The 14,203-nt window shown below is 38.7% G+C and overlaps 1 protein-coding gene across 3 annotated transcripts in view; it reads right to left on the bottom strand.

Moving 5' to 3' along the window:
• The window catches only part of ESYT2 (extended synaptotagmin 2), a 66,207-nt gene that overhangs the window by 32,042 nt on the left and 19,962 nt on the right, over positions 1 to 14,203 (bottom strand). For all 3 annotated transcript variants that reach the window (XM_072328320.1, XM_072328321.1, XM_072328322.1), the window contains exons 2-6: positions 10,685 to 10,726; positions 9,896 to 10,030; positions 8,648 to 8,724; positions 5,777 to 5,849; positions 4,803 to 4,892 (exon numbers count right to left, since the gene is read on the bottom strand). In XM_072328320.1, coding sequence (XP_072184421.1) covers positions 4,803 to 4,892; positions 5,777 to 5,849; positions 8,648 to 8,724; positions 9,896 to 10,030; positions 10,685 to 10,726 — 417 coding nt within the window. The remainder of the gene's footprint in view (positions 1 to 4,802; positions 4,893 to 5,776; positions 5,850 to 8,647; positions 8,725 to 9,895; positions 10,031 to 10,684; positions 10,727 to 14,203) is intronic.

Below are 14,203 nucleotides of genomic sequence, written 5' to 3'. Positions count from 1 at the left end.
ATTTATATATTGAGTGTTGTCAAAACTGCGGATGCCTTACAAAGTGAAACAAACGTACCACAATGTAGAATATACAGTGCCGTTATGGAAGTCCACAGCAGCACAAAATGCAACCTCTAAACAATGCCAGTGTTGGGGCTTTATTTGGCTGCCATAAACGCGAATAACCTCAGAAGAAAAACCACAAAGTGAGCTTTAAAATGCTGATGAACGACTTCCTGCTAATCAAGTTCAGAAGTGTAAGATTGCTGCAGGACAAATTTGAGCTCTGCTGTTGAGCACAGGAGTTCAGTTCCAGTGGTAAGCTGTGCTCCTTCTAAGAAATCTGCTGTGATGGGGACTGATGTGTCCTCTTCTGTTATTTGTGAATGGTCATCCAGGGATAAGTTTGTTCCAGTAATTTCATAACATTCTCCAGAGCTCTTCCCCAGCAAACAGTAAATGCATAACAAACTCAGCACCTTGAGCAAGGCTAGACCACGCAGTGTCACAGGAAGAGGAAATTACATCATTTTTCATCACTGTTATAAGAAACATTTGGGTATCTTTGCACTGGAACTGTTTATCAGCTGTAGGCTTTTCAGTTGTAACTGTCTAAAAATTAAAGCAAGACAACAGTTACACAGATAAGAGCAGGCAAGTCTGAGTGAAAGTGACCAAAAGAAGTTTCATGGCTGATCAGGTAAAAATCATCTTAGAGTCACCTACTCAGAGTTAGAATTCAAGCCAGTTCCCCCTGGATTCTACTCTTTTCCATCCTTCTATCAGCTCACACTGACACACTGACCTTGTGAGCAGAGCCCAGGTTAGCAAGTGGTGGGCACAGAGAGAATATAAAATAAGAGCTGTAGAGGAATTCAGTTCTACATTCCAGCCTTTGTTTATTCAGAACAATAATGTTGTCAGTTTTGCTTTTTGGAGGTGGGCAGGGTTTGGTTTGCCTTTTATGTTTTTAAAAGTGAAGGAGGCTGGCTCTGGACAGGTTTTCAATACTAAACAGGTCACCAAATTAAGCTTTTGAACATTACCGATCACAGTACAACTGGAAGCCATATACATTTCTGCAACTGAGCCAAAAATCAAAATAATGAACCACGTGATATATTTTGTAATGAAACTGAAAGATAACTACATTTTGAGAAGCGGAATGAATGGTAAGCGCATATCTGCGTTAACATAATGCAAAGCCATGTAAAAGACTTTACAAATCTTGGCTATTTACACAGTGCTAACCCCTCCAGCACTGAAGCTCTGAAGACAAGAACATTAGACTGCACGTATTTCCCTCTCTTGAGATTTCTTACAAATTTAGACATACTTTAAGCTGTTGAAACTTCTACTTCGCAATAAGAAGAGGAAAATATACAGTATCTTAGAAGTTCTGTGCAAAGTAACAACTCTTGGAGCATTTACTGCTCCATGCATTACTTGGAAATATGAGACTGGCAAACTCATTAAACAAGTATGTTCAGAACTATTAATTTGGGCAGCATTGCCTTATATAGTCATTAAGGGCAGCAAACAGATGATACAGAGCAAGTGGAATTGTTGCCAGTTACTTTAGACTGGAAAATATGAGAACAAAATCTACTGCTACTGCCAGCTAATTTCTCTCCTAACAAAAAACTAAAAGTAAAGCTATTATTGGCTGCAGCCATTTGCTCTCTAGTAAGGTGACAGAGTTTGCTTACAGCTATAATAAGTGGACATTCTACACTTTAGTTTGCTGGGACCTTGATCACTATCATAGCATTTAAATGAAAACAGGATGAAAACTAATTTTGTTCACAGTTTAGGGTGTGGGTGTTGACTTTTTGGATTTTCCTAGTTCAGTCTACTTCCCTTCCTTTCCTGTCACTCTAAGTGAACCAGACCCTAATAAGGGGGGTAGGGCTAAAGACAGAAGTAACTCTGGAAGTCTTTCCCAAAGTCACGTGTTGGGACTCAGAAGGTCCTGATAACAAATGTCATTGTTTCATTTGATAAATTTCCAGTTTACTAGCTCAGGTGTAGTATGAATTAAGCATTTAGTACTGAACCTTCAGATGAATTGGGAGAGCACTGAACGGAAAGAAAAACAGTGACATGGTGCAGACTGCTCTAATGCAACATTCAATCCTTCTCATGGCCGTGTTTAATTTTCTAGTCTAAACATGAACATTAACGGATGCCCTAAAACCTCACTACTTGTGCCAGAGGATAAAAAGGAGATAAAACTAAGCAGACATCTCCCTAATGTTTAGACTCATAGAAACGTGCAGATATCCAAATTTGGTTCATCTCAACTTATTCCTCCAATCCTTTCCAAATAAGACAAACGATGCTTTTAATGGTCCTTCATGAAGTGCTTTCCTTTAACCAAAGGGCTCAAAAAATGACACGAGCCACATGAAAGAAGCAACCAACATTACTACTTTCTTAGGCCATATACAAACACTCACACAAACCTACCTTTTCACCAAGTCAACAGAACCAATATCGTAAGACATTAGAGCAAAATAATTGTATTAAAATAATGGGATTTCACTGAAGAATATAATAGCCTATCTTCCATCATTCAAGAAAGAGTATGTTTCCATCTCTCCGCACCATGAAAAGATAAATTTTTCAGAGTCACAGTGATGAGGAAATGAAGATAATCTATTTGAGACTGTTTCAAAGTGCCAAAACCCATATATCTGTGGTTTATGATCAGGCATAACCTGAAACTTCTTGACACTGACATCGCTATTTTTACATTGTAATTAGAAAATATGCAAGACGCAAAATGTTCCAATGCAAAATATACTTCTGAATAATAGATAGGAACAACTCATTTCTTTAAAGAAGTCTGTATGTTGTATGAATTTCCCTTGCTCTCTTACTAATTAAAAGCAATCGAAGTTCACATTACTGGAACTGCCCCACACACAAAATATCAAAGGAACTTTCATCCAGCAAGCATGAAACATGTATTATATAATCCGTTTTATTTTTCTAAAACAAAATTGTCGCATGGATGGAGCAGTTAGTCCTGGAGTCCATTTCCAGGCACTTGAAGAAAAAAATGACCATGAGTAATCAGCATGGATTCACCAGGGAGAAGTTATGCTTGACCAACGTGACCAGCTACAACAAACTGAGCAGCCTGATGGATGAGGGGAGAGCAGTGAACATTGTCTTCCTGGAGCTCAGCAGGGCCTTTGACACTGTCTTCCCTAAGATCCTCACACACAAGCTGTTGACGTAAGGGCAGACAGTGTGGTGGGATAAAAACTGGCTGAACAGACAGAGGGTGATGATCAGTGACACAATCTATTTAGAAGCTGGTATCTAGTAGTGTACCTGATATATCAATATCGTGTCCAAGCTTTTGTAACATCTTTATTATCATCTGGATGATAGGGCAGAGGATGAAAAAAATTGAGGAGAGTGGCTGACAAGACAGAGGGTTTTACTGCTTCCCAGAGGGACCTCAAGAGGCTGGAGAAATAAGCTAACAGGAATCTCATGAAGTTCAGCAAGGCAGTAGTAATACAAAGTCCTGAACCTGGGGAGGAATGGCACCAAGCACACCACTGGGGATCACTCAGGTAGAAAGCAGCCTGGCAGAAAAGGACCTGTGCTCCCCAGACACAAAGTTGAACGTGAGCCAGCGATGTACCCTTGCCACAACAGCATCCTGCACTGCACTGGGCAAAGCATTGCCAGAAGGTTGAGGGAGGTCAGAACTGTTTGAATTAGAAGAGCTATACTTATGTCAGTCCTAATGGTTGAATGTCCATCAGAAATGCAGATTATTCTTAAGCAACCTATTGAAGAAACTCCCAAGCACTACCAATCATGCTTTCCTTCATTCTCCTTGTTCAGCTTGAATCTTCCTTGCTGAAATTTGTTATCCTGTCTACCATGTATATAAAGAACACATTACATACATCTTTTCTTTAACAGCTCTTCACATTTTTTAAGAACACGTTCTCCTTGATTTTCTCTAAAATAAACAATTTCTATTCCTTTGGCCTGTCCTTGATAGTGAATTATTTTCTCCCTACTTTGGATACTCTCCAACTGGTCAGTATCTTTGTTGAAGTGCTATCCCTGAAACCGAACGTTTCTTGCAAGCTCCCTTGTTTATACATTCCAGTCCAGCTATGACATTTTCATACCAGCAAGACACTGGCAGCTCAGGCTCTGGCTATTCTTGCTGCCCAGACAGCCACTTCAGCCCAGCACTTCTTCCAACCAAATTACACGACAACTTCTCCCACCCTGCTACTGTCACGATCGATTTAAATGTCCATCCCTTCTATCTCACTCCATGCTATTTCTGTTCTCACACTTGGGTCATCAGTAAATACAATTAAAATTATCTACCTACTATCTAAGTTAGAAACTTCAATCATCAGAGTAAACCACCTCCATATCAGACCTTAATCTGTGGCAAACAGCACCATCATCGCTTTTACAACTCAGCACACACGTGGTAGAATTTTAACGCAGACCATACTCTTTAGCAGACTGTCATGAGTAATGGCAGCAGTGTTTTCTTACAAACCATCTAGAAGGTATCTATTGCTCTTCTTTTAACCATAAGGCTTGTAAGGAAAATTTGACAGCTTTGACACGTTTCATAATTACAAGGTAATTATTATTCATCTTCTAGTAATAATAATTTTTTTCCACTATTTCCATTGGAAACTAATTCCAACAAAATGGCAGTGATTTCCCAAGTCTGTTCCTTTTGCTGCTTATTTCTCTCTCCATTATTTACTGACTAAAGTTGTTTATCACCTGAAGAGAGTAGAAATGGAGACATTACTTACAGGTTTCCTAAGGAAAAAAAGTGATAGTGCTCCAATCAGGGGCATGTCTCCAATTAGTGGTTCCAGGATAACCCTCATAGTACCATGGATCTGGGAGAGAGAAACAGAAAAAGGCAATGGAATTGAATTCAGTTTAAATAAAATCTATTCACTGGCAATGCTCACAGTTCTAATGCATAAAGTTCTCAATTTTGAAAGAATTACATGTATATATTTCATATATAAATTTATATTTATGTAAAAAACTTCATCCAAATCCATAAAGTTGTACACAGGCATTAAATACTTGGACTTACAAATTGACTTCATTCATCTAAAAGGAGATGGGAAGCAAATGGATGAGGCCAGGCTCTTCTCAGTGGTACGTAGTGATAATGACAAGGAGAAATGGCCAAAAGCTTGAATAGAGGAAGTTCCATACAAACACGTGAAAGAACTTCCTTAGAGTAAGGGTGACGGAGCACAGGAACAGGCTGTCCAGAAAGGCTGTGGTGTCTCCTTCTATGGAGATATTAGAGACCCATCTGGATGCCTACCTGTGCAACCTATTGCAGGGAACGTGCTTTACAGCATGGAAGTTGGACTCAATGAGCTCAGGATCCCTTTGAACCTTTGAAATTTGGTGATTCTCTGATCTATATTATTAGGTGATACCTAAAGCTAAGACTAATGATTCCTCTTATGAACCCGCGCACCAAACGTACATTTACACTGGCTTCATTCTCTCTCTCTTTTCCAGTAGAAAATGGCACTGATTTAAAACAGTTCTGTATCTGAATGTACCCTTTTCAGCTCAGTCAGGTTACTGAAATTTTACATGATATCAATACCATTCCATTATGAAAAAAACAAAAAAAGCCCAGTAACAAAATCACACAATTAGTCATTTTCTCTGGCAACTTGCAAACTATTTCATCCACAAACTGCAATGCAGTGACAGCTGGATATCAAAATAACGAAGGATTGTACTTCACCTGTATACTTTTCACACCAGCTCTACAGAAGTATCTCTTGATCTCCAAATCAATCTCACAATTTCCAACAAAACTATAAAAGAAAAACAATAAAGGAATATATTTCATTTTTATAAATCGAACTGCAGTAGAGTTACTCCTATTCTGCACAGCTAGGATGATGTCTTAAATCTCAGTTAGAAAATACCATTAAAAACAATTGACATTTTTCCCTGGCGAGTTCTTGCACCTCATTTTGGCAGCACCCCCTTCCCAGGTCAAATGCTTATAATTTTGCATGTGCTGGCCAGTAAAACCAAAGCTTCTGCACGTTCAATTTCTTCCTGATGCTCTTGGAGCTACTGCAAGATTTCCTGTTCCCTTTGAGTTCCAATTCAAACACAGGACAATGATCTGGCACTACTATTAGTTTTTCAAGTCATTCAAGCAGTAAGGGTAGATGAGTTTTTATTTTTATACCAGCTATCAGTTGATAAAACAGGTATTTTTCCATTCTTCCAAGCTTATCCTTATGAGCCCAAACAGTACCAATAATACTAAGAACAAGATCAATATCACCTGCTTGAGAAATCCTAGAACTGATGCACTCCAGTCCTGAAAGGTGAATTGGTTAACAGACCAATTTCTGGGAAATTATGAAGAAAACAGAACTGCCCACAAGGTAGAATCAAAAGAGAATGAAGGTGAGAGTCACTGCATTCATACCTGTTATTCAAATCACCTCCAGTTTACTGTGCTCTGTGTATGATGATGTGTATGATGATTTCAAACAAATACAGTAAAAAAGAAAAGCACAAGAGCAGCAAAACATTCTTGTAATGGCCAGCATTGGAATTTAATTCAGACTACTTAAAATGACAAGTTTGGGGAACTGGAAGAAAACAACTCAATGGATTTAGGAAGGTGACCATTGCTTTCTCTGGAAAGAATGCAGTGTGAGTTTACAGTTTAAAAATAGGTATATAATTTTTAATATACAGTTTTAAACGATGTAATTTCTTTTTATATCTGTATCTAACTAGTTAGCTATTTATATGTATATATGTGTATATATATACACACACACACAGAGCCAGCTCTATAAGCATGTGTTATAAATTTACGTAACATTACGGAATGGCCAACTCAAACCTGCAATTGAAACTTCAGTCCTGGCACTTTGTAACATCAAAGTTATTTGTGTAATGATGACCGGGAAACAATATGTTCATCTGACAATCCACAATCAATTGATTACTAATTAAAGTAAGTAAAAGTAATGAACTGCACTTGAGGATGCAGCATCGACAACCTTAAAGTAAAGCACTAAGATATTTATCCGGGTCTGTCAACAGTGAAAGCAGCACAGAACTCCACAGCAACATTAACGCACAACTTGAAGACTCATTTACTCAGCAAGTTCTATACATTCAGATCATAGTACCCCAGTAAAATTATGGCTCCCGTAATGTACAGACCACAGGGATAGATTACAGTTTAATGAGGACAGACTTGTGTGAATACAAGAATAGCTGTAGTGAATCAGATCAGAAGCCAAGTACACTTTATGTGATCACTGAAGCCAGTGTGAAATAGCCAGAGGAAAAAAGCATTAAGAATAGCAGAAACACATTTCCCAGATTACAGTGATCTGTGATTCTGTATTCTCAACTACTTTCATTATATTAAAAGGTCTACTAAACCAATTTTTTGTCTACTGCCAGTGCAATAATGGCAATTTTTTTCCATTCCAGCCTCAATTGCAAAGAGCTACGACAGTTCCATTTCCATTTGCTGCCTGAAAAACAGTGCTGCTGGTAGCAGTGTCAGGCTGTTAGGCTTGTTATTTAAACTACTTCAAGGAATTTATTTCAGCCTGTTAGACTGGATTCTTCTCCAGCTGTTATCACTTCTCTAAGTAGGTTGCAATGTCATGCCATGTAACATATGGCAGGAGATTTCACTGAAGTCTAGGAAATAAGACATTCCTGGGATTTTTTTGGCCCTTGCTCACAGAGCCAATCAGCCTCCCAGAGCTGAAGCCCAGGATGCAGTAACTGATTTAGATCTCAACACTCTGGAGCCCACCTTAGAAAAAAGGAGCCTGCAGTCGTAAACACAGCTGGGATTTAGAAGAATATTTCAAAATTAAAAATAATCAAGTGTAAAGCTTGGAACTGACTTTGAAAAACGGGCGCTGAAATAAATGCCCCATTATCTTTTCAGTTACTGTCATGGAAGCAGCAAGAAATGCAGAAGGCTGCTTTCTGCAGGATTACAATGGACTGACAGATCAGCCTTTCCACAAGCTACTGGCAGGCAAAACAGTCACCATAATACTTATCTATGACTGTTAAATACAGAAACGTTGCTGGGTTCACTGAGCATGCTTCCAAAAAACCCTGTAACTGCAGATACTGTTGAGGAAAGTCTTTGGCAAGCACAGGATAGGTCTATTTATAAACCTATATGAAAGGGCAAAGAAACCTGAAGCAATTGCCATTATATAATACATAGATTTACTGCAGTTGGAGGCATGAGCACAAGTTACTTAAGCAGCAATCATTCTCTTTATCTAATACTGTGTTTGTAAAGAGTGTAAGAAATTGAGAAAAGACAAAAGAAAACAATAAGCTTTGGAAATCTTTTTTTTTTTTCAATTAACTAAAGTTAATTGAATGATGCAGTCATACAGAGAGTTGATCTACTACTTCCCTCATTTAAATGCCATTTACAGCATGCAGTTCCTTCCTCCATTCACTTGCAATCAGAAGTAACATTTGTGTACCAAAGCAATTCTTCTCCCTCCACCCCAACATAACAGCCCACTTAAACAAACAAGGCACGCATTCTAAAGCATAGGCACTGTTGCAATATGAGAATAAGGATCACCTGATCTGAAGATCCAAAATGATCTGCCTTTTGTCCACATTTTCAGTGTACACTTTTACACCATTTATCCTCAGAGGCTGAAAAAAACAGAAGCAAACTGAAGCTGAATCCGCTTATTGACCTATGTAATATTAAACTCTTAAGTTAGAAATAAAGGTGCACATACACCTAACTATGTATGAAGATAAGACAAGTTAGACATTTACTAGAAGCGCTATCAAAGGTGTGAAGTAATTCTACCAGTTTAGCTGAAGACAATCAGAGGGATCTACTCACAACCCTTCAGGCAATTTCTCTTGGTTTAGACCACTAGATTGCAATGTTTACTAGTTCAGTGTTTACTAGAGCTTTTATACCAAACCTCTCCCTCAATTTCTCTAGTAAACATCTAATTTCTCTGTACTAGAACACATCTTACACTGTCACAGTACTGTGCCGCTTCCCTGTGCAGGTAGAACTGCTATTAAAGTTACTTTTCCTTAGAATAATTTAGTCAGAATGGATAAAAAGGTAATAATCCACTAACTCCAGACACACACACACAATACACAACAGCTAAAGCACTTTGTTTGCTTTTCATCTTCTCAAAAAGTAAAAATATTGGTTAATGAAGGTAAGAATAAGTAGTGTAATACTACTTATTGCAAGTAGTGCTAACTTATTCTTAGCTTGGACAGGTCAGACTGGCCCTTCTGCAGGCATGAGTTATACACCATGATCCCTTCTTCGTGGGACTGAACAGCAGGCAAACATCTATCTGCTCCCTGGAACTGTTAACACGCAGTCCTATGAAGAGCTGAGCCAGAAGCCTTGTCACTGGACCCCATACGTTACATGCTGTCAAGTACATCTGTTACAACACAAGATAATTGCACTTGGAACATCTGATAAGAAAAGGATAATGTTCCCTGCTCGTTTAATCTAAAGCATTACATGAACAGTATTAAGCAACCACGTCGCTATGTGCTCTTCACATAACTAGATGCTGCTATACTTTGAGACTTCACCCTGTTCTCAGGCAGACTTTTGCAGTAGAGTCAGGAGGAAAATATGAATTAAAAAAAACCCAAACCCCATGAAATCTGAACTCTGATAAAAAAGCCACGTTTTTATTTTAATGTTACACCAAAAATCACAATCAGGCTCATCAAGCACCACCAAAAACCTATTTCCGTGTCGATTTAAACAGCTTACATGAAAACAGCACTTCAGGTAGAGCCTCTTAAGAAGTTTTGACCAGAAACTGACCTGATGACCAATATCAATCTTGGTAAAACTGAAGGTACTGAGGTGGTTGTTCGCTCCTCTTACTGCTGGTTCTATGGTCTCCCGAAAGAGTTTCTCAATAAACTGGCAAATAAAAGGCCACATTTGTTTTACAGTCTAAGAAAAAGAGAAAAAAAAACAAGAAACTTACTTACAAAACAGCTTTGGAAGTAACTGAAAATAAAGTACAATGCTTTGAACACATCAGTTCTGTAGACAGCTCATTGCGGACATAAGAAGGAAATAAAATGATATAAAGAAATTCCTTCTTTTATCAGATGTATTCACATGCAGCCTGCGCATGGTGAATGTTAAGTACATACGCTTTATTTGCTAATTAACTCACGTTCTTCTTTGATCTTTGAATGAAACACACTGAATCCAAGCTACGCAGATCAGTATCTTACATTATTATTACACACACAAATCAAAACTGCAAAACTGATTTATTTTTGGATTGTAGGTCAGGAACTTACAGTAACTGGAAAGCATCCCAGGAAAGTAGAACATAAAAAACTGTGTTTACAGCTGCGATGATTTCCACACAATTATAGCTGTCGTTATTCTAATGCCACCTAAAGTCACTCTCCAAAAGAATATCTAATGCGACTCTTTCTTGCGGCTGACTGGATCAGCAACCAGAAACTTGCAATAAGAGCACAGAAAACTAAAAACCATTCAGTTCTCAGGTTCTTCCCCGCTGCCTTTTAGATCTTGAATTCCCCTTCCTCCTTGGATTTGTCGAGAAGCAGTGCTAATTGCTGCCCTTACCTTGTTGAGCCATTCTGCTCTCTCTGTATCTGGAAAATGGACCTAAAAGAAAAACAAATGAAACATTAATATAAAGTATGTATTGATTGGTCGTATCCAGTTATTTATAATACAGGAAAGCTTAGTGATCTCCATACAAGTGCTAAACACATGTGAACAACACATTCAATACTTAAGCGTTCTTGATAAGATTATTCAAATTCAAGGCAATTAATATGAACTCCAAACTACATGAATACAAGCTGAAGCATAAACTTAATAGCAACATCTGGAACTAACGGTTGCTTTAAAACCACAAACAAGCTAAAAAGAAATAATAAGCATAGCTGACAGCTAGTGCAAGGTGTCAACTAACTTTACCTCTCATGTTTCAAAGGCTTTTAACACGACTGCCAGAATTCCGACTGCAACTGTTCCTTTCACTTGTGCCAGGTCTTTTGCAATATCGATGAATTACGATTAGAAATATCTATTATGTTCAGCTGCATCTCAGATACACGGATTTAAGTTATTCCAACAGCTCTTCAAAAGACATTTTAAATAATTCCCATTTTTAAGCAGCTACAGAAGTCGGTGAGAGACAGAGGAGTGATGGTGGGCGGAAAGTATCCATCACAACAGGGAAACAACAAATAGAAGAATTTCCAGAAGGAAAGCATGGTTAGTAACTTCATCTCTTCCACACAGACAAGACAGGTAGAAAAGCGTGGTTCAGCAGAACCAAAGTTTGTTTTCCTAACGCTGTGACCAACTTCAATGACAGGATGCAGGTCACGCTACTGAAATATGAAGAGCCTCTGAACACACCAAAAATCCGTGACCTACATCTGCTGACTTCTGCAAAGCGACGTCTCAAATGAAACGCAAAGTCTTAATCTCTTCATGGCAGAACAGACTGTAACACAGCGTAACAGACTTTACATAGCAATGGTGACTAGTTATTTTCTCTAATAACCTATTACACACATAAGCAGGGAGAGGCACGCTTTTTAAACTGCATTTTCAACAACCCAAATTTCACAGCCCCCTTAATGACTCTTTTCAAGTTTAAATTTTACTCTATTTTGGCACTAACAACCAGCATAACCCTATTCTCAAGCACACTCGAGTTCTCTCCAGAGCAGCACCAATTTCTCCCAGCTGTGTGTTCTTTAGCCGTGCTGCAGGGTTGCTCCCCAAAGTGCAGTCAGTACTGCTGTCAGTTATTTTTCCATACGCTTTTTACAGCTGTCTCACAGATCCATCAAAACCACTACAAATGGCACCAGGGTGATCAGGATCATTCACTTCGGATGGTAAGAAAAGCATCCAATTGCATTTATTTTTTCGAGTAACTGAGCTATTTTTCTAAATAAATAAATGAAATTAACCAAAATATCCCACCATGTTGATGCTTTTTTCTCCCTTCTGTTTTCCCTTGAGGATTACAGGTAAGAAGAATCCCATTTTAGACTACGGTAAAATTGATGTTTCATATTGTCTATGTTTCAAAGACGCTCACCTTAGGCCACATTGCTTAGTGTACAGCTGGATCCTTCCATCTGTACTGTCTGCTTAATTATTTGTTGCTCCAGATGGAAATCTTAAAGAAACTTCACTGTTCACTGCAAGTTTTACTATTTAGTCACATCATATAACTCACATTCTAGATGCAATTTTAATATGACTAACTATAACTGAATTGCTTTCCAGTTACTCCACAGAGGTCTCCCAGATTAGACACCCATCCCTTCTGCTTGCTTTGGAAAGCTAAAACTGCAAACAAAAATCCCTGTGTATCAATAAAAGCACGCGTGTCCAGCTCAAACATCAAAACCTAAAAGGGTATTACAATCAGTTTACAAGCTCTCCATGCATGACCAGTGGAGGGAGAGCATCCTACACAGAGAAATTCAGAGTGCAACCAAAGTGCTTTAAAACACCTAAAAGTGCAGCATAAACAGCAGTTTAAACTTAGTCTGAAACTAGATGGTGTGGGAAAAAAATGAAATGCTGAAATTAAGTGAGCCCTTGAATTATAACTGTCAGATTAATTTGCCTAAATTTGTTGCCATTTTAAGTCAAAACAACTAGAAAAAAATAATCATTGAAAACAATCACGAAAAGGAATCCCAGCATTAAGAGTGTAATACAGCAGGATTCAAGCTCAGCTTAGCAGCGCTTTACTTTTGTGTGTTCCAGTCAGTAAGGCAGGCAGGTTGAGGGACATTTTTGGTGAGACAAGAGCTGAATGGGGCCCATGGCTTAATGCTGTGTATTCCAGGCAGCTATTTCCTTCTCTCTCCAGCACCTGGCAGCAGCAGGTGGAGGACTTCCTCATTCACACAGAGGAGTCAGCTCCAAGTCTTCTGCTCCACCCAACATGAAAAGGCTGCTGTTCAAACACAACCACTCTTTTCTAATGAGAAGTAATTGTCCTTAAGTAAATTTACACTAAATGAGAATGAGAGTGAACTGGAAAGCAGGCACTGCTCCCCCCACTTCTACTGCCTGCCTTTCACTTTGTCAGCGACAGAAATATCCTAGCTCCTCTATCTTCTGAATCACAGCATAGAAACAACTGCAACTACTGCTGCAGAACTGCAGGATTAAGTATTCCTGAAACAGAAGTTGAAACAGTTAATAATTAGGCTTCCTCAAAAACACTGCAATAAACCAGAGCCATTTGTTGCCTAAATTAACAAACAATTGCTGTTTCCATTACTTTCCAGCAATCTGATTTGCTTCCATTCAGCATACTTTGGCACGGATTCTGTGCTTGCAGCCTTAAGTATATTAAAATCATTAGCCCATGCAAAGCAAAATCTGTATTCAGTGTTATAAATACAGTTTGCTGTCAGTATGAGAACTAGGCAAGGACCCCGATACGACTTTACTGAGCATCACTGTGCATGTATTGCATAGGGGAGATCTTCAAATGCAAAAACATCTGTAAGATCCGGAAGGAGGCTGAGTATAGAAAAGCAGTTTTGTCATACATACTGTTAAAGCCCACAGGGTAATCCACAGAACCACACCTGCAATGACCTATGTGAATCAGTGAGATTAACCATGTCCTGAAACTAAAAGCTACATATAAGCAGAAGGGTAATAGGCCATAAACAAAACTAAATAAAAAGTCAAACATCTGAAAACCAAAGGGAGAAGAAACCACCCCCACTACAAGACAGAGAGATAAAGGTGCAGAAGGGACCTCAGAAGCAGCTGCTATAGCTCTCCGATCACTGTAGAAGCTAAAAGTAAAGTGGAAATAGCAGAAAAAATGGAAACCTATCTAAATGGAAGAAGCAGTTGTAATGGCATGCAAGGTTAAGGATTGCATTTATTTATAAACTGGAATGTGAGGCATTTGAATGCTTGGACAACACATCGGAAAACAAAATAAACCATTAAAAAAAAAAAAGGATTCCATGCCCTTTGAGTCAGATCTGCACCTATGCGGCAGAGCAGCATTAGGCACACATAGTTGGTGTCACACCAAACGTTCCTGCAGCACACGCTGCCCCATGTGAGCTCCAC

Source organism: Excalfactoria chinensis, chromosome 2 (genome assembly GCF_039878825.1).
Source record: "Excalfactoria chinensis isolate bCotChi1 chromosome 2, bCotChi1.hap2, whole genome shotgun sequence".
NCBI lineage: Eukaryota > Metazoa > Chordata > Aves > Galliformes > Phasianidae > Excalfactoria > Excalfactoria chinensis.
The sequence above is the reverse complement of the archived record's forward strand: the minus strand, read 5'-3'. Positions and strand labels throughout refer to the sequence as shown.